General features: G+C 38.8%; 1 protein-coding gene across 1 annotated transcript; it reads left to right on the top strand.

Moving 5' to 3' along the window:
• Nucleotides 1-11,324: 11,324 nt before the first annotated feature.
• Nucleotides 11,325-13,169, top strand: LOC149407485 (heat shock 70 kDa protein BIP1-like). The gene is made up of 4 exons (XM_089614122.1): nt 11,325-11,417; nt 11,495-11,792; nt 11,856-12,055; nt 12,129-13,169. Exons 1-4 carry the CDS (start codon nt 11,354-11,356, stop codon nt 13,082-13,084), a joined length of 1,518 nt encoding a protein of 505 aa, XP_089470248.1. The 5' UTR covers nt 11,325-11,353; the 3' UTR covers nt 13,085-13,169.
• The last annotated feature ends 4,660 nt before the right edge of the window (nt 13,170-17,829 follow it).

The following is a 17,829-nucleotide window of genomic DNA, read 5'->3' as shown; positions in this document are numbered from 1 at the left end:
ACTAGCTGATGATATTCATGAAGGGTAAACACTTATAATATTCTGTGGATCCACTCATTACAATTAGGTTGAATTCTTGAGTAGAAAATAAATTCATTTGAACCGATGGATTTTTAGTGTAAACTCTTTAGTGGAGTCAGTTGACATTAAGCTAAACTTGGAAAAAGTTTGTGAACTTTTGAGTCCAAGTATTTAGTTCAAGCTTTGTTCATTTGGATCCATGAGGTCACTTTGACGAATCACATCGAGTAGGAATAGTTAAACTGGAAGCTAAGTCAAAACAAGAACGAAAATTGTCAAAATGGTTTTTGTCTTTTGAGACATAGGATGAAATGAATGTCAATAAATTTTTTGACAAGGTCATTTGATGACTTAACATCACTCGGCCAAGTAAGTTTAATTGGGCCTTGTGGATTAATTTCATTTCATAAGAATTTTATTGAAAATTCTTAATGTGCGTTTTTCATGTTGTCATGAACAAATGGAAAAGCTTCTAGAAGCCCTTTCTAGAAGGACTTGGGCGCCCAACATACCCAAAGAAAGAGAGATTATTTTTTGCATAAATGTAGTAAGATACTTGCCAAAAGAAAAAGAGAAAACAAATTTCCTCTATGAGGAAACTAGAATTTCGGCCAAATGAAGCAAGGAGAGAGCAAAGACTAAATGAGGAAACAAATCCAAGGCTTATTGAAGCCTATGTTGGACGTGCAAAGCAAGGGAAAAAGGGGAAATAAGATTTCCACATAAAGGCTTGGAAAATAAGAGGAAACTACTTCTTTCCAAGGCCAACCCTTCTCCTATAAATAGGACCCTCATTCCTCTCATTCTATTCATTCCACATAAGTTAGAGATTGAGAGCCTCTCTCTCTCTAGACCTTGTGGCCGACTCCTCTCTCTCTCTCTCTAGTCTATTTCGTTTTATTGTTTTGGCACCTAGGTCCTCATTTGACCTAGTGTTTAGCTCTGCGACTTCAAGACTCGTCCTTAAGTCGTAGTGTTTAAAAGTGCCCACACACTAATTCCTTTTCTCTCGAGTGATTTAGTGATAGAAACTTTCGTGGTTGCTCGAGTTGCCGAGGAAGGAAGAGAGACGTGCTGCGAGGGGAGACGAACGTTGCAATCTTTTTCCAAAAGCTTCTCAACGTTCAAGCGTCTAAAAAGGTTAGTAAACTTCTATGCTCATATTAGTTTTTATTTACATGTGCTTGCTCTTTGTCTAGGTTAGTAAAAACTGTTTTACTGGAAAAAGAAAATTTTTAAATTCCGCCGCTTAACGAAGCGTTAACATTTTTCTTAAACCCTAGATCAATTCCAACAAATGGTATCAGAACTATGGTCAAAGATATGCGTGTACATGTATTTAAAATTATGAGCTTGAAAATCGTTTTCGAAAGTTTACTAATTTTGTGACAAGTTTGAATTGTTTTCTTAGATTTTTTTTTAATTTATTGCTCTTGCCTTTAAATTAAAAATCATGTTGTTTTTCTATGACTTTGGGATGTTATTAAAACACATTAGAATCAGTTCTAAAAGTTTTTAATTTTTTATATTGAAAAACGTGTTTTAAAGGTTTGAGAAATTTCGAGTAAATTTTGTGACTAGTTTTCTTGTCTTACTAGTTTCTTTTATTTACTTGAATCGTTTTATACATGTTGTTATTTCTTTTATACCATGTTATTACCTTGCTAATAAAACACAAATAAAAGCTTTAACAACATCCTAAACGTTCCGTTACACTCGATTCTTTTTCGCACCTAAAAAAAGACCAAGCTTTAATTATTTCTTTTTCTTCGAGCTGGAGTAAAACCTGCAGTAAAAGTGGCATAACTCTCTGCTCCGAAATCAAAATTTAATGATTCTTGAATCAAATTAAAGCTCTGTCTGTCCTCTGTCCAATGCAACCGGTTTCAGGTCGAAAAGACATCTGAGCCGCCACTTATGGCGATTTTACTCCGAGGTGCGCGGCTGTTCCGAAAGTCCAGTTTTTTTAGAATTCCGGATTTCCAGCCCCACTACCAATGAGTTATAGAACTCTAATGAGAAAAATTTCTTGAGCAAAAATGTTTTTCATAAGATTATAAACATGATGTGTAAGATTAAAATGTTTTCATTTTTGAAAGTTTAATTGAAATTGAATTTTTTTTTTTCAAAACTAGTTTGAATCTTGAAAAACCGTTTTCGTTTTTAAACTTGAAAAATTTTGTCATCCAAATCAAATAAGTTTTCAAAATGTTTTCAAAACTATATCTATATCACATATGTTCAAAATCTATATGCTCTTGAAAATTTGAGCGGGAGGTCTCCTTGTAGACAAGCCGAAAAATATAAAGATGTGTAATCTCAAACTTTCAAGTGTTCGAGTGAGTTGAAGTTCACACTTCCCTCATGCACTTTCCCGAAATAGAAAATAGGAAAAGATCCGAGTATGTCCCTTGTGCCTTTATGCACTAACACTGCTCTGAACATGAAAATCTAGGATTCTTTTCTAGTTGTCCGCTCTATCGCTCTATAACTAGGAAAACCGTTTCCGAACTTATAAGAGTCGATGTACCAACTTCAAAAGCTAAGTGGGAGGGTTATATTTGTTGTTTGTAACCCACGATCCCCAACACTAATGAAAGAAGCAATTAACGTGGGACTAAGAGCCGCTCTTGCGACCCTCTCTTAAATGGGAGTACTCCAAGGCGTTTTTGCTTCGATCATTGCTCAATGAGCTACGTCCGAGAGTGAGACGATGATGACAAGGCCTCCCCTTGGGGGATTGTTTTTCAAAGTTGACCTTTTGGACTAAGTGGTTGGTTGCACACTTAGGCTCAATCCCTAGTAATCCTCCCTTGAGGCTCTGCGAAAGGATGTGAGTGATCAAACCAATTTAAAAGGTGGCTAGTCAAAATTGATGTATTGACATCTTGGCTAAGCATTAATGATGTGTCATTTACTTATAAATGGAGATTTTTTGCGGCCTTCTCTTGAGGGAGTAAATTATCGTTTGGTTTATAACACCTTTGGATTTTATCAAGTCTTAAACAAACTTAAATCCTAAACCAAAGACTAATCATAAACTTGTTTCAACTTTTATAGGCAAAATGTCTCCTAACTCTCTCTCTTTCATCCTTTCCTCGAACAAACTCGAAAAAAAAACTACGTAGATTCGAAACCTCGATACCATCCTTACCATTAACAAGCACAAATGGGTACTCACCACCCCATGTCCTCCTCTGACGAATGATGATTCGACTCAAGAGGACAATGACGCCTTAGCGTCCTGGCTTCGATCCGATGAGATTGTGAGGTGCTATATCTTAGCATCTATGAACAATATGCTGAAAAGGCAACATCGTGACATCGAGACTGCCGCTGACATGCTCTACAATCTCCTTGAGATGTTTGCAGGGCAAAGGCGTCAGGCAAGGCAACAAGCAGTCCGACAATTTATGAACTGTCATATGAAGGCTAGGACTCCTGTTAGAGACTTTATGATACTGATCATTAGTTTCTGAATAAAATGGAAATCCTAGGATCTGACACTGATGGGAAGAGTGTCATAGATATGATCTTAGAAACTCTCCCCGCATCTCTTGATACCTCCAAGATGAACTTCTCCATAAACAAGCTAGAGTACACTGTTACCAAGCTTATGATGGAACTTCACACTGCTGTAGGTCTCACTAAGAGAAATAGGAATAAAGGAGAGGCACATGCTACTGAGCACAAAGCCTCCGCCTCTGGAACTAAGAAGAGACCACACAAGGCCGATAAAAAGAACTGTCCTGCCTATCTCAAAGAAAAGGAACATAGTATTGTACTAGTTACCGAAGCATGCTTAGTAGCTGATAATGTATCAACGTGGATTCTTGACTCCGCTGCTACTAACCATATTTGTTGTTCCTTTAATGGTTTCAAGAAAACCAAAAGCTTAGAGGAAGGCGAGTTTTGTTTCAAATGGGGTGATGGGAGCCTGGTGTCCGCCAAGGCCGTGGGATCCGTGACGCTGTCTTTTGAAGACTGCACTTTAAACTTGAATAATGTTTATTTTGTTCCTACCTTTGGGAAGAACTTAATATCTGTTGCTCGTCTTCTTGAGCAAGATTATTGTTTAAAGTTCATTAAGAATGGAATTCGTATTTCGTTTCCTGATAATTCTTTTGTCACTGATGCATGTATGAAGAATGCTCTTTTCTACATCTATCCCACTCAACCTTCTCTTTTAGACACCGAAATAGATAATGATCTTATTAGGGAGCCAAGGAGGATCAAACTTTCTGAATCCTCCGATCTAACAAAATCAACACACCTATGGCACTTAAGACTTGGTCACATCAGTCTAGATAGGATTAAGAGACTTGTGAGGGACGGTCCACTCCAAGCCTCTGCAATAGGTTCACTACCTACTTGTGAATCCTGCATAGAAGGAAAAATTACTAAGCGACCTTTCTCCGATAAGGGTCGAAGAGCCACTGAGTTGCTGGAACTAGTACATTCTGATGTATGTGGTCCGCCCAGCCAACAGGCACGTGAAGGATACGAATACTTCATTACCTTCACCGATGATTACTCGTGATATGGTTTTGTCTATTTGCTCAAACACAAATCCGAGACCTTTAACGTATTTAAGGTCTTTAGGGCTTTAGTGGAAAAGCAAACTGGCAAAGTGATCAAAACACTTCGATCTGATCGAGGTGGTGAGTATATGTCTGGAGAGTTCGATGACTTTCTTAAAGAAGAAGGTATCGCTTCTCAACTTACCGCACCTGGCACACCTCAATAAAGCGGGGTGTCAGAGAGAAGAAACCGAACTCTTATGGAGATGGTTAGATCAATGATGAGTTGCTCATCACTCCCTCTTTCCTTTTGGGGATATGCCCTCGAAACAGCCGCTTATATTCTGAACCAAGTTCCGTCCAAAACGGTTCCTGGTACTCCTTATGAACGATGGACTGGCCGTAAAGTAAATCTGGGCCACATCCGAATTTGGGGTTGCCCTACACACGTGCTAAGGCAAAAGGCTAGCAAGTTGGCTAGTAGGTCAGAATTGTGCTTGTTTGTGGGATATCCAAAGGAAACCAAGGGTTTCATCTTCTATAGTCCCGAGGACGATAAGACTTTCGTTAGCATGAATGCTCGTTTCCTTGAGAAGGACTTTATGAAAGATGCAAAACCTAGAAGCAAAATTGTGCTTGAAGAAAAGTTGGGTGAGGAAGCTTCTACCTCATCTGTAAGAACTATTCTTACCCCAACTGAAACACAACCTAACTCTTCAGAATCTCGTCAAGTAGTACTTTGACGTAGTGGGAGGGCTACTCAAAAGCCTGACAGGTACATGTCTTATAAAGATTCTCTCGTAGCCATCTCTGACATGGATGATCCTGTTTCCTATAGCCAAGCGATGGCTTGTTCTGAATCAAACCTTTGGCTTGAAGCCATGAAAGTTGAAATGCACTCGATGTATGTCAACAAAGTCTGGAAACTTGTAGACCTTCCTGAAGGGATTAAACCCATAGGGTGTAAGTTGATATACAAGAAGAAAAGGGGTCCTGATGGGAACGTCGAGACGTTCAAAGCACGACTTGTGGCGAAGGGTTATACCCAACAAGAAGGGATTGAGATTGAAGAAACCTTCTCGCCAGTCGCGATGCTTAAATCCATCCGCATACTCCTATCCATAGCTACAGCTCTCGACTATGAGATCTGGCAAATAGATGTCAAGACAGCCTTCATGAATGGCAATCTTGACGAGCGCATTTACATGGCTCAACCAGACGGTTTCGTGGAAGAAGGTCAAGAGACCAAGGTTTGTGAGTTGCTTAAGTCCATTTATGGATTAAAGCAAGCATCTAGGTCATGGAATATTAGATTCGATGAAACTGTAAAGAGCTTCGGCTTTGAAAAGTCAATAGATGAGCCTTGTGTTTACAAGTTAATACACGAAGGCAAAGTTGTGTTTCTGGTACTATATGTCGATGATATACTACTCATTGGTAATAACGTGGGTAAGTTATCTGAGGTTAAGGTCTGGCTGGCAAAGCAATTCGATATGAAGGATCTAGGAGAAGCCGCGTACATTCTGGGGATCCAAATCTTTCGAGATAGGATAAACCGGACACAGTCGCTCTCTCAAGCATCTTATATTGATAAGGTAATGGATCGCTTCTCGATGCAAGACTCCAAGAAGGGCCAAACACCCTTTAGGCATGGAGTTTCACTCTCTAAGGACCAGTCTCCCAAGACTGCACAAGAGATTGAAGATATGAGGAAGATTCCTTACGCCTCTGCCGTAGGAAGCCTCATGTATGCTATGCTTTGCACTAGACCTGACATCTGTTTCGCCGTTGGCGTAGTTAGCCGTTTCCAATCCAACCCTGGACCCGAGCACTGGATTGCTGTTAAGCATGTTCTTAAGTATCTTCGAAGAACTAGGAACTTGATGCTTACATACTCAGGTACTGACCTGACTATGACGGGATATACCGACTCCGATTTTCAAGCGGATAAGGATTCCAGGAAATCCACTTCGGGATATGTGTTCATCCTTAATGGTGGAGCTGTTATGTGGAGGAGTATTAAGCAATCTTGCATTGCTGACTCCACAATGGAAGCAGAATATGTGGCTGCTTGTGAAGCATCCAAAGAGGCTGTATGGCTTAGAAAATTCCTTAAGTATTTGGAAGTTGTTCCAAACGTCGACGAGCCCATGACCCGTTATTGTGATAATAGTGGGGTTGTCGCTAACTCAAAGGAACCTCGAAGCCATAAGCGCTCTAAACATATTGAGAGGAAATACCATTTGATTCGAGAGATCGTGCAGCGCGGAGACGTGGAAGTGAAGAAGATCTCAACGGTGGACAGCCTAGCAGATCCATTCACAAAGGCCCTAGCGAACAAGGTCTTCGACCAACATCGAGATGGATTAGACATGAAGGACTACACACATCTTCTTTGAGTCAAGTGGGAGTTTGTTGTCATTGGTGCCCACAAGAAGAGTTGTAATCTTTATATTGTACATTTGATGTAATAAAGTCTCATGAAGACTCTTGCTTGTAATTGCTTATTCATTAATTAAAAGTTGAAACATTCATTCATTCTTCCGTGTCTGTTTGAAGCTTTATGATAAAACATTAGTCTTTAGTCCATAAACAAACTAAACAACTTACGAAGAGATAAATGTAGATATGCATGAACAAACTCTTCGCAGTTTGCTTAAAACGATATATTCGCAATCTAAGGGTCAAAGGACTATTGACCTCAGTATGATTGTTAGAAGAATCTATGATGTCTGGTTATGAGGCATTGAGAGTTGGAGACTCTATAGTTCTTCTCGGTATCTTCCGAAGGTACTGAATTGACCAGTGCACTTCTAGAGACAAGATAAGAACAAACCATTTAACCTCTTATGTCTCGAAGTCACTGCGTATGAATTGCATCGTGCTTACCTTAATCCTGAAATGAGACATGCCATTTCACACCTTACGTATTCTCATTTGAGAAAGTCAGAGTTCGGACTCACTATGTGATTCCGAACAAGGCCTATTGGTGAAGTACTAAGTTGTGAGAATGTCATGAGTAACTTTGTGAAGTTCTCATAGATATGGAATTCATGTACAAGATTGCTGAAATGCAATGTGTATCACCTCATGCTTTGTTCCTTGGAGTGTGAATAAATGAACTGGCCAGTGTCCAAATTGAGTCTTGACTCTTTTGGATGAAACAATGTGACTTGTTAGCTCCTCGTCAATACATTGTTTCTAACTTATTCACAAGCGACAAAGGAGTTGAGGAAATAACAGCTAGAATGGTAAAATGGTAATTTTGTAAATCCCGACTAGCTGATGATATTCATGAAGGGTAAACACTGATAATATTCTGTGGATCCACTCATTACAATTAGGTTGAATTCTTGAGTAGAAAATAAATTCATTTGAACCGAGAGATTTTCAGTGTCAACTCTTTAGTGGAGTCAGTTGACATTAAGCTAAACTTGGAAAAGGTTTGTGAACTTTTGAGTCCAAGTATTTAGTTCAAGCTTTGTTCATTTGGATCCATGAGGTCACTGTCACGAATCACATCGAGTAGGAATAGTTAAACTGGAAGCTAAGTCAAAACAAGAACGAAAATTGTCAAAAGGGTATTTTTGTCTTTTGAGACATAGGATGAAATGAATGTCAATAAATTTTTTGACAAGGTAATTTGATGACTTAACATCACTCGGCCAAGTAAGTTTAATTGGGCCTTGTGGATTAATTTCATTTCATAAGAATTTTATTGAAAATTCTTAATGGGTCTTTTTCATGTTGTCATGAACAAATGGAAAAGCTTCTAGAAGCCCTTTCTAGAAGGACTTGGGCGCCCAACATACCCAAAGAAAGAGAGATTATTTTTTGCATAAATGTAGTAAGATACTTGCCAAAAGAAAAAGAGAAAACAAATTTCCTCTATGAGGAAACTAGAATTTCGGCCAAATGAAGCAAGGAGAGAGCAAAGACTAAATGAGGAAACAAATCCAAGGCTTATTGAAGCCTATGTTGGACGTGCAAAGCAAGGGAAAAAGGGGAAATAAGATTTCCTCATAAAGACTTGGAAAATAAGAGGAAACTACTTCTTTCCAAGGCTAACCTTTCTCCTATAAATAGGACCCTCATTCCTCTCATTCTATTCATTCCACATAAGTAAGAGATTGATAGCCTCTCTCTCTCTAGACCTTGTGGCCGACTCCTCTCTCTCTCTCTCTAGTCAATTTCGTTTTATTGTTTTGGCACCTAGGTCCTCATTTAACTTAGTGTTTAGCTCCGTGACTTCAAGACTCGTTCTTAAGTCGTAGTGTTTAAAAGTGCCCACACACTAATTCCTTTTCTCTCGAGTGATTTAGTGATAGAAACTTTCGTGGTTGCTCGAGTTGCCGAGGAAGGAAGAGAGACGTGCTGCAAGGGGTGACGAACGTTGCAACCTTTTTCCAAAAGCTTCTCAACGTTCAAGCGTCTAAAAAGGTTAGTAAACTTCTATGCTCATATTAGTTTTTATTTACATGTGCTTCCTCTTTGTCTAGGTTAGTAAAAACTATTTTACTTGAAAAAGAAAATTTTTAAATTCCGCCGCTTAACGGAGCGTTAAACTTTTTCTTAAACCCTAGATCAATTCCAACAGTTGCAAGGTTACGTTCGATGCATGGAAAGTGGTGAACGTCTTTTCCAGCATGTCATGATCTGTCACTTGGTCTCCACAAAATCTCAGATGAGATACTATTCGGAACATCGTAGAGTTATATTCGCTGACTTTTTTGAAATCTTGGAACCGTAAAGCGTTCCATTGATCACGGTATACTGGAAGTATGATCTCCTTTTGGTGAAAATATCTGTCCCTAAACTCCTTCCAGAGTAAACTTGGATCTCTGGTGGTGAGGTATTCACTTTTCAATCCCTCGTCAAGATGTCGTTGAAGGAAAATTAAAGATTTTGCCTTGTCTATATTTGACGAGGTATTTTTTTCAGAAAGTGTTTCCAGTAAACCCAAAGATTCCAGATGCATCTCTACATCTACCTTCCAGGGTATGTAGTTTTGGCCTGTGATGTCTAGAGGACTGAAATCGAGCTTGACGAGATTTGCCATGATGATAACTATAATGAAATATAAAATTTCTTAGATTAATAATTAAAGACATATAAGTCTACAAGAATTGTAAGGAATAAAAATAAATACATGAATCCAAACATTACTACAACGAAATAAAATTCATTCGGTGGAATTTCTATGGTAAAAGTGTAAGCATTAAACATAACAATAAATATGGCAATAAAGACTAGTAGTAAGCGAGACATTTTGAGCTTGTACCGAAAAATAGTAGGAGAAGAGAAAAATACGTATGAGGTAGAAAAATTTGAGATTTTGTATGGTTAAAAATGACTTGAATAGATATGTATTTATAAGGTAAAATATAGCCGTTATATTACTGTTGGGTATTTATTAATTTTGTGGTAAAAATTATTGTATTTAAGCATAACAATGTGTAATAAACAATATGTATTTGTACGAGTATTGAAATGATATAGCCAATCAAAGTAAAATATTAATTAGAGTAGTTAAAATAAATTTACAATTAATAGCATTTTTCTATAAGGTGGCAGAGCCTCCTGTATATAGAAAATTGATATTAATTACCAGTACGATGTAGTTCACATCACTTTACTATAAGGAGGCAGAGACTTCCACGTATATAGTATTATGATGTTATACATTAACGAAGTTAAAATATTGGAAATCACATCATATTACCATAAGGTGGCAGAGCCTCCTGTGTATAGTAATCTGGTGTTATACAATAAATAATAGTTATACGAGTTTTAGTGTTTAGAGTATTATACCTCCGAATTGATCTTGACGAGAGTGATCATGCTAATAACGTGTTATAAAACCAAAGGAATAACTTCAATTGAAATACCTTTTAAACACTAATAAGATGAGAATTTATAAAAAGGGAGTATGAAGAATAGAGTGAAAAATGAAAGAGTAAATTTGTAGGAATTTTAGGGATGATTTTTCCCTTCACCATCATCATGTATTTATAGTAAAATTTGTGTACATTAGTCAATAAGTTAGGTGTAGGGTAATTAATTATTTACCCTATGTTTTTTACTTTAATTTACCCTATATTTTTAACGGTTGAGCATACCAATTATTTACAACAGTATTCAAGTCCATTAGAGATTTTGAATAATACATTGAGATTTTTTTAAATTAAATTAAAAAAAAATTGTTGCAACTAGTCGATCATTTAGTTTTTTTTTTTTAAGATTCTTACTAAAGTTTTATTTTATTAAAAAAATAGTCCACCAAAAATAAATTAAATGAAGTAAAATAGTTTATTTAATTTACTTTGGCCGTTAGGCCATCAGATCAAAATTAATTAAATTACTAAAATAGTTAATTTAATTTATCTCGACTTGCTTAAGTATTTTTTTTTTTATAAAATACAATTTTGGCTAGGCTACTAACAAAACTTAATTATCCTCAAATTTAATTAACTGATTAATAAAGGTATAAATTATCTGCCCCTAGACTAATTATTTAACATTTTCTAAACTTAGCTCTATATAAATTTTAACTTAAAATTCATTTTATAATATATAATTAAATTGTTTGATATGGCTTATTACCTTTTTTTCTTCTTCGAATATGGCTTATTGCTAATTATTTGTCTATAATTGATAATTTTATATATATTCAAGAAAATGATGTGGCGTGATGCCAGTGGAGGTGTGACGTGTGACGTATTACAGAGAAATCATAATTTGCATGTATTTAAGAAACAAAAAAACATAGAGCTGTTCATCAAATCGCACAAGAGGGTGAAAGTGAAACCCCTATGGTGACGATGTGGAGGAGGATGAGAGCCAGTTTCACAATATTACTTCTTTTGGCCGCCGCGCGTAAGTCGATGACCTAATTTTTACTTTGATTACGATTTCGATTTGCGATTAACATTGCTGTGTTTATGTTTGATTAGTGACACTGTCATCATCATCATCAGAAGAAGAAGAGGAAGAAGCGCTGGTTCCGCTTTTCAAGCGCGAAGGATCTAGTTGGTCAACTAAACTCAGGCATTATGGGATTCGCATCACGATTATAATCCACGAGAGCTACACTCGCGTGGGCGTGGAGAAGAATGGCAAGGCCGAGATTATTCAACACACTCCCAATTCCATCTCTTTCTCGCCCAACGGAACTGCTCTCGTCGGAGACCTCGCCGGAGCCGATAATCCGCTCAATCCCGTTCTCCATCTCAAACACCTCCTACGAAGAAAGTAAGTAATCTAATTTTTGTGGCTTGTGTAGATTAAATTTAATATACCAATGTGTTTTTTCAGGTTTGATGATCCAGAGGTGCAGAGAGAAATCGAGGTTTCTCCTCACAAAATTGTCAACAGAGAAGGAAAGCCTCACATTCAGTTCGGAGACCGGGTTTTCAGTCCCGAGGATTTGCTGGCCATGTTTGTGAGGAAGGTCAAGGGTTTGGCAGAGGACCATTTCCGCAGAAGAATTAGAAAAGCCGTGTTTTTGGTTCCAGGTTCGTTTAAGCATGTCCACTTGGTTGACTAATCCATGTGGATTGTAATTGTTGTTTGGTTTTGAAAGTGCAGGCTGTTTTGGGTACAAAGAAAATCAGGCGATAAAGGAAGTGGCAGTGAGCGTTGGGTTGGAAGAGCCACGGCCGTTTTTCCATCATCAAATCATACTCTGCAACCATGATATGTGCGGCGGCAAACGAGACGAAACCATTTATTTGGTTTTCCACCTCGGTGAGTCTTCCTGCGAACTAAACATCTGGTCCGGCGACTTCGAGAAAATGGCTTCCATAACCGACAAAGAAATAAACACCAAATTTTCGGAGAAGACAGCGAGGGCGTTGGTGGAAAAGGGATTGGAAACGGCGCGGCTTAACGCGTCGGACATCTCCGGATACATTCTCACCAGTGGCAGAGGCGGAGAGAGGATTTCGAAGGTTCGAAGCCTGTTCAACGAGCTGTTTGAGGGGAAAGAAGCGTTCGAACACGTGGGTCTCGGCTACGACGAGGCTCTCGTAGAGGCCACTTTGGAGCTCAAGAGAGTTATGGACGTGGATAGAGATTTCTTGTCGATTGAAATCCTTCCTCGGAGCTTGGGAGTGGAAACTGTCGGTGGGTTCATGACAAAAATGCTGCTGAGAAATACCGTCACATCGGCTAGTAGGACGAGAATGTTTACGACGAGCAGAGACAACCAATCTGCGGCGGAGATCAGGGTGTTGATGGGAGAGGGGCGGTTTGCAAAGGAGTGCGAGGAGGTCGGGACTTTAAGTCTGAAGGGAATAAAGGCTGCCCCGAGAGGAGTGCCTCAGATCGAGATCACATTTGAAGTGGACACTAACGCCTTGCTAAAGGTCAAGGCCGCGGAGAAGGGCTCAAACGTGTCGACGTCGTTACGTACTACACTCATGTACGGTAGGTCGTACGATTTAATGTCGAAAACATGGGAGGACATTGAGGACGAGGAGTGCGTGGACGAGGAGGATCGGATTATGTACCTTCGCTCTCGGATCTCACTCTCACCTATCTAACAGTTTTTATTTATTAAACAAACCACATTCAACAGCCAGTCTTATATCTATTCAAAACTACCAAGTCATTAGATTATCCATTTCATATTTAAACGTATTAGTTTACAAAAATTGCTAGATATCGTTTATATAACGATGTGAACGGATTTGAACTATATAATATATAAACAGAATATAAAATGTTCACGAATGTAAAATGTAACATTCAAGCGGCCTCTTCATGTCCCTGTCGGGCAACCGACTTTCCAGCTCTTCACTGCCCTTTCATGGTCACGATGGACTTACCGAAACAATGGCCAGCCCCGTCTCGACCCACGTTTCCTCATAGAGTGGACCACCCAGCTTCTAGACGACGTCAATGCTCAAGACAACGACACGCCTCCCATATTCCATGATTGTTACCGCTGGTGAGGTTTGTAATTTGTATATCCCATATCGCTCCTCTCTCCGCAACCCTCGCCCCTGACATAGCAGAGGCTACAGTAATTGATGCAGGGCAAACTGGGCTACAGTTTCAAGAATGTTGGGATCACCGAAACAGACAAAAGAGTAGTGTTATCTGAGTGGAATCGACCTAGTAAACAAGACCCACAAAGTGGGGTTTCGGGATTTAAGTCGAATTCTGACGTTTAGGCTTTCAAAATGACGTTTTGTGTTCTTCTCAATTTACTTAATTCTAGTTTTTATTATTGTGTTAAGTAGATTTTATTTGATGTATTAATATTCAGTTTTGGATTATGAAAAGTCTCTCGATGCATCTATAAATCTTGAGCACCTACTTTGTAATAGGCACTACAAGAAATACCACATTTAGCGACGACTTAATCGTCGCTAATAATTCGTCGCTAATCACCCTTTTAGCGACGATAATATCGTCGCTAATTTTTTGGTGCAAAAAATATTAAAGTTTGGCGGCAAAGATAATTAGCGACGAATTTATCGTTGCTAATTCTTTTTTGTCGTCGCTAAGTTCGCGGGAAAATATTTAGCGACGATAAATTCGTCGCTAATGATTTTTGAATTCATTTAGCGACGAAAATATCGTCGCTAATAATGTAGAATTAATTTCGAATTTTAAAGAGGGAAAAATCCCTCCAATTTAATTAAGACGGAAACATTTAGCGACGATTTTCTCGTCGCTAAATATTTTTTTGTCGTCGCTATACAATTAGCGACGAAGAAATCGTCGCTAAATGTTTTCGAATTTTGACGAATTTTAAAGAGGGAAAAATATCTCCCATTAAATTAAAACGAAATGATTTAGCGACGATCAAATCGTCGCTAAATCTCTATTATTCGTCGCTAAATGCCTGGTTATTTAAGTGCATTTAGCGATGATATGTAATCAATTAGCGACGATGCTAAATGTCTTTAAATACCAGATCGCGAATCAGTTTCCCCATTTCGTTTTCCTGACCTAAATCGAGTTTTTCTCTCATTTTCGCCTCTCCCGCCGTTCGTCCGCCGTGTGCCGCCGACGTCGTCCTCCCCGGTAAGTCTCTCTCTCCTCACAGCTCTCTCCTTACCTCTATCTCTCTCATTGCAGCTCCTCCGCCGCGCTCCGCCACTACTCCGCCGCTCCACCGTCGACGCCGTAGCCGCTTCCCCGCCGACACCGTCCTTGGCCGCTTCCCCTCCTCTTGTTCCCGCGCGCTAGCTCTTCCTCTGGATCGGTAAGTTTTGTTTTTTAAAAACTTTATATATATATATATATATATATGTATATATATTAGTTAATTATAGAATTAATATATTAGTTATTTATATTAGTTATTTATATATATATATATATATATATATATATATATATATATAACTTTCGTTATATATTAGTTATAAATTTATTTTAATTAGTTATATTTACATAATTTATATTTTTAGAATTATATATTTGTTATAAATTTTATAAATTATAAATGAATTAATTAGTTATAAATGAATTATATATTTGTTATAAATTTTATAAATATTTAAATTAGTTTTGTTTACACAAATATTTAAATTAGTTATAAATTTTAATATTATGTATAAATATTTATATTTGGTAAAATTATGTAAAAACATGTAAAAACAATTAGTTAGTTTATGTAAATTAAATGGAATTGTATTTAATTCTTGTTAGAAATGATTAAAAATGTGAAATTAATTAGTTTTAGGATGTTTCTATGCAGGTTTTAAAGTTAAAGGCTTGATGCCGGGTTATTAAGTTTATAGGGGAGGTTCTGCCGAAATTTCGGTAGGATCGTGAAATTATAAAATAAAATCCGAAAACTACTAAATTTTGAAATGTTCAATCTATAGGTAAAATGAGTTATCCAAATAGGAATTGGATAATCCAACGTTTAAGCGTTGAGTTTGCGGCTGGCATGACAGAGTTCATGGCAATGGCCCGACAACACGTAAATTTCGAAGGACGAGTTAAGTGTCCATGCAAGAGGTGTAACAACGTGTTGATGCAAAAAATTCCTGATATAGAGAATCATCTCTTTATCAGAGGATTTAAGAGGAATTACACGAGGTGGAACTTTCACGGGGAGGAAGAAGATGACGTAATGCAGTATCAGACGGATTACAGAGGAGGAGGCGGGATGTTTGATGCTGTACACGATATCTTAGATCACAACGACGTAGACGCTGACGATGACAGTATTGACCCGAATGCAGAATACCAGAGTGGACAGTTCGATGACCTTTTCAGCGACCTGAACACAGAATTATGGCCGGGTTGTACGGAGTATTCGTCACTCTCCTTTGTTGTCACGTTGATGCATTTGAAAGTGATGAACAAGTGGACGAATAAGTCGTTTGATCAGCTACTGAAAGTACTGAAAAAGTCTCATCCAAAATGTGTGGGATCTTCCTGATATTGACCTCATTCTTGGTCAATCTTCGTCTTCAGTTCAGTTGTCAGTAGAACCGTCAAATTTAGATTCACTGTCGACGCGTCATCAGTCTGCGATACTAGAGCCCGTGAGCAACGACGCAGTGAACTTGTTGGAAAATATTGAAGAAGAAGAGTTTATCGATGACGAAGAAACTGAGGACGAAGATTTGATAGAAGAAGATGATTTGTCAGACAACGATGATTGATAGTATATAACGTTTTTCATTTACTTACTAAATTAACTGATTTAAATCATGTCCGGGTTGTACGGAGTATTTGTCACTCTCCTTTGTTGTCACGTTGATGCATTTGAAAGTGATGAACAAGTGGACGAATAAGTCGTTTGATCAGCTACTGAAAGTACTGAAAAAGTCTCATCCAATCGGCAACACGATTCCAGAGTCACACTATGAAGCAAAGGCGAAATTGTGTCGATTTGGTATGGGTTACGAGTCGATTCAAGTCTGCAAACACGATTGCGCGTTGTTTTAGAAGGACAACGCCAATATAGACGAGTGTCCAGTTTGTAATGAGAGTCGGTGGCTGAAGAAAGACGGTGGAAAAAAAGTAGCGCATAAAGTGTTGCGCTACTTTCCACTGAAAGATCGACTTAATTAAGCGACTGTACACGAGTCGGCACACAGCTCTAGAGATGCAGTGGCACGAGAATGAACGCATTAAGGAGGATGGTGTACTGCGACATCCTGCAGACGGAGCAACGTGGAAGGAGATCGACCGAAAATATCCCATGTTTGCGGCAGAACCGAGGAACGTCCGGCTTGGACTTGCCGCCGATGGTTTCAACCCATTTGGTGACATGAGTTTATCGTACAGTATGTGGCCGGTAGTCTTGACTGCGTACAATTTACCGCCGTGGTTGTGCATGAAAAGATCGTACTTGATGTTAGCATTGCTTATACCAGGTCGTAGTGTGCCGGGAAAAGACATGGATGTTTTCTTACGACCGCTGATTGATGAGCTGAAGGAATTGTGGGAAACCGGTGTTGTGTTGAGAGATGGTTCGACCGGTGAGCTATTCAGGTTGTTTTCCGTACTTCTATGGACGGTGAATGATTTTCCAGCGAGAAGCAGTTTGTCGGGATGGAGTGGTCAAGGGTACCTTGCTTGTCCGACGTGTAACAATGACACACCATCTTTCAAGGCTCGAAACAAGATTGTTTACTGCGATCATCGTCGATTCTTGCCGTTGTTACACCCGATGAGGAAGAGCAAACTGTACAAGGTACAAAATGAGAAACGACCACCACCAGCGAGAAAATCAGCGAGCGACATACTTCGACAATTGCGATTAGTGGGAGATGCAACCCCGGGGAAGCACCCTGATTTCGGCGGGAAGAAACGAAAGCGCGATGTCGTATTGGTCGAGTCTTACGCTAAAGCATAACCTCGATGTAATGCATATAGAAAAGAATGTATGCGACAATCTTCTGGGTACCTTGCTGAACATCGAGGGGAAGATGAAAGACACAGATAAGGCGCGGTTGACTTTGGCGGACTGGAACATAAGGCACGAGCTTCATTTGTACCAAGAAGGAGATAGATGGATGAAACCGCCGTCGTCATACACTCTGACACCTTCAGAACGGAAGCGGTTTACTGAGTTCTTGAGATCTGTCAGATTTCCCGATGGTTTTGCGGGGAATTTGAAGAAGAATGTTACCGCGGATGGGAGGTTGACGGGTTTGAAGTCTCACGATTGTCACGTGATTATGCAGCGCTTATTGGCTCCTGCTATTCGTCCTTTTCTGGATCGAACCATTCGAGATGCCATAATAGAGCTCTGCAACTTCTTCAGACTTATTTGCTCTAGAACGCTGGTAATTTCAGACATTGAGAAGGC

Source organism: Urtica dioica, chromosome 1 (assembly GCF_054948205.1).
Source record: "Urtica dioica subsp. dioica isolate 48M chromosome 1, U.dioica_male_clone48M_v1_H2, whole genome shotgun sequence".
NCBI lineage: Eukaryota > Viridiplantae > Streptophyta > Magnoliopsida > Rosales > Urticaceae > Urtica > Urtica dioica.
The sequence above is the reverse complement of the archived record's forward strand: the minus strand, read 5'-3'. Positions and strand labels throughout refer to the sequence as shown.

What these genes read in the sequence shown, in the direction of transcription:
- LOC149407485 (XM_089614122.1), top strand. Translation starts at nt 11,354, where the DNA reads ATGGTGACGATGTGGAGGAGGATGAGAGCCAGTTTCACAATATTACTT. An exon ending in AAACACCTCCTACGAAGAAA is followed by an intron (nt 11,793 to 11,855) that starts GTAAGTAATCTA and finishes GTGTTTTTTCAG; the next exon opens with GTTTGATGATCCAGAGGTGC. An exon ending in AGCCGTGTTTTTGGTTCCAG is followed by an intron (nt 12,056 to 12,128) that starts GTTCGTTTAAGC and finishes TTGAAAGTGCAG; the next exon opens with GCTGTTTTGGGTACAAAGAA.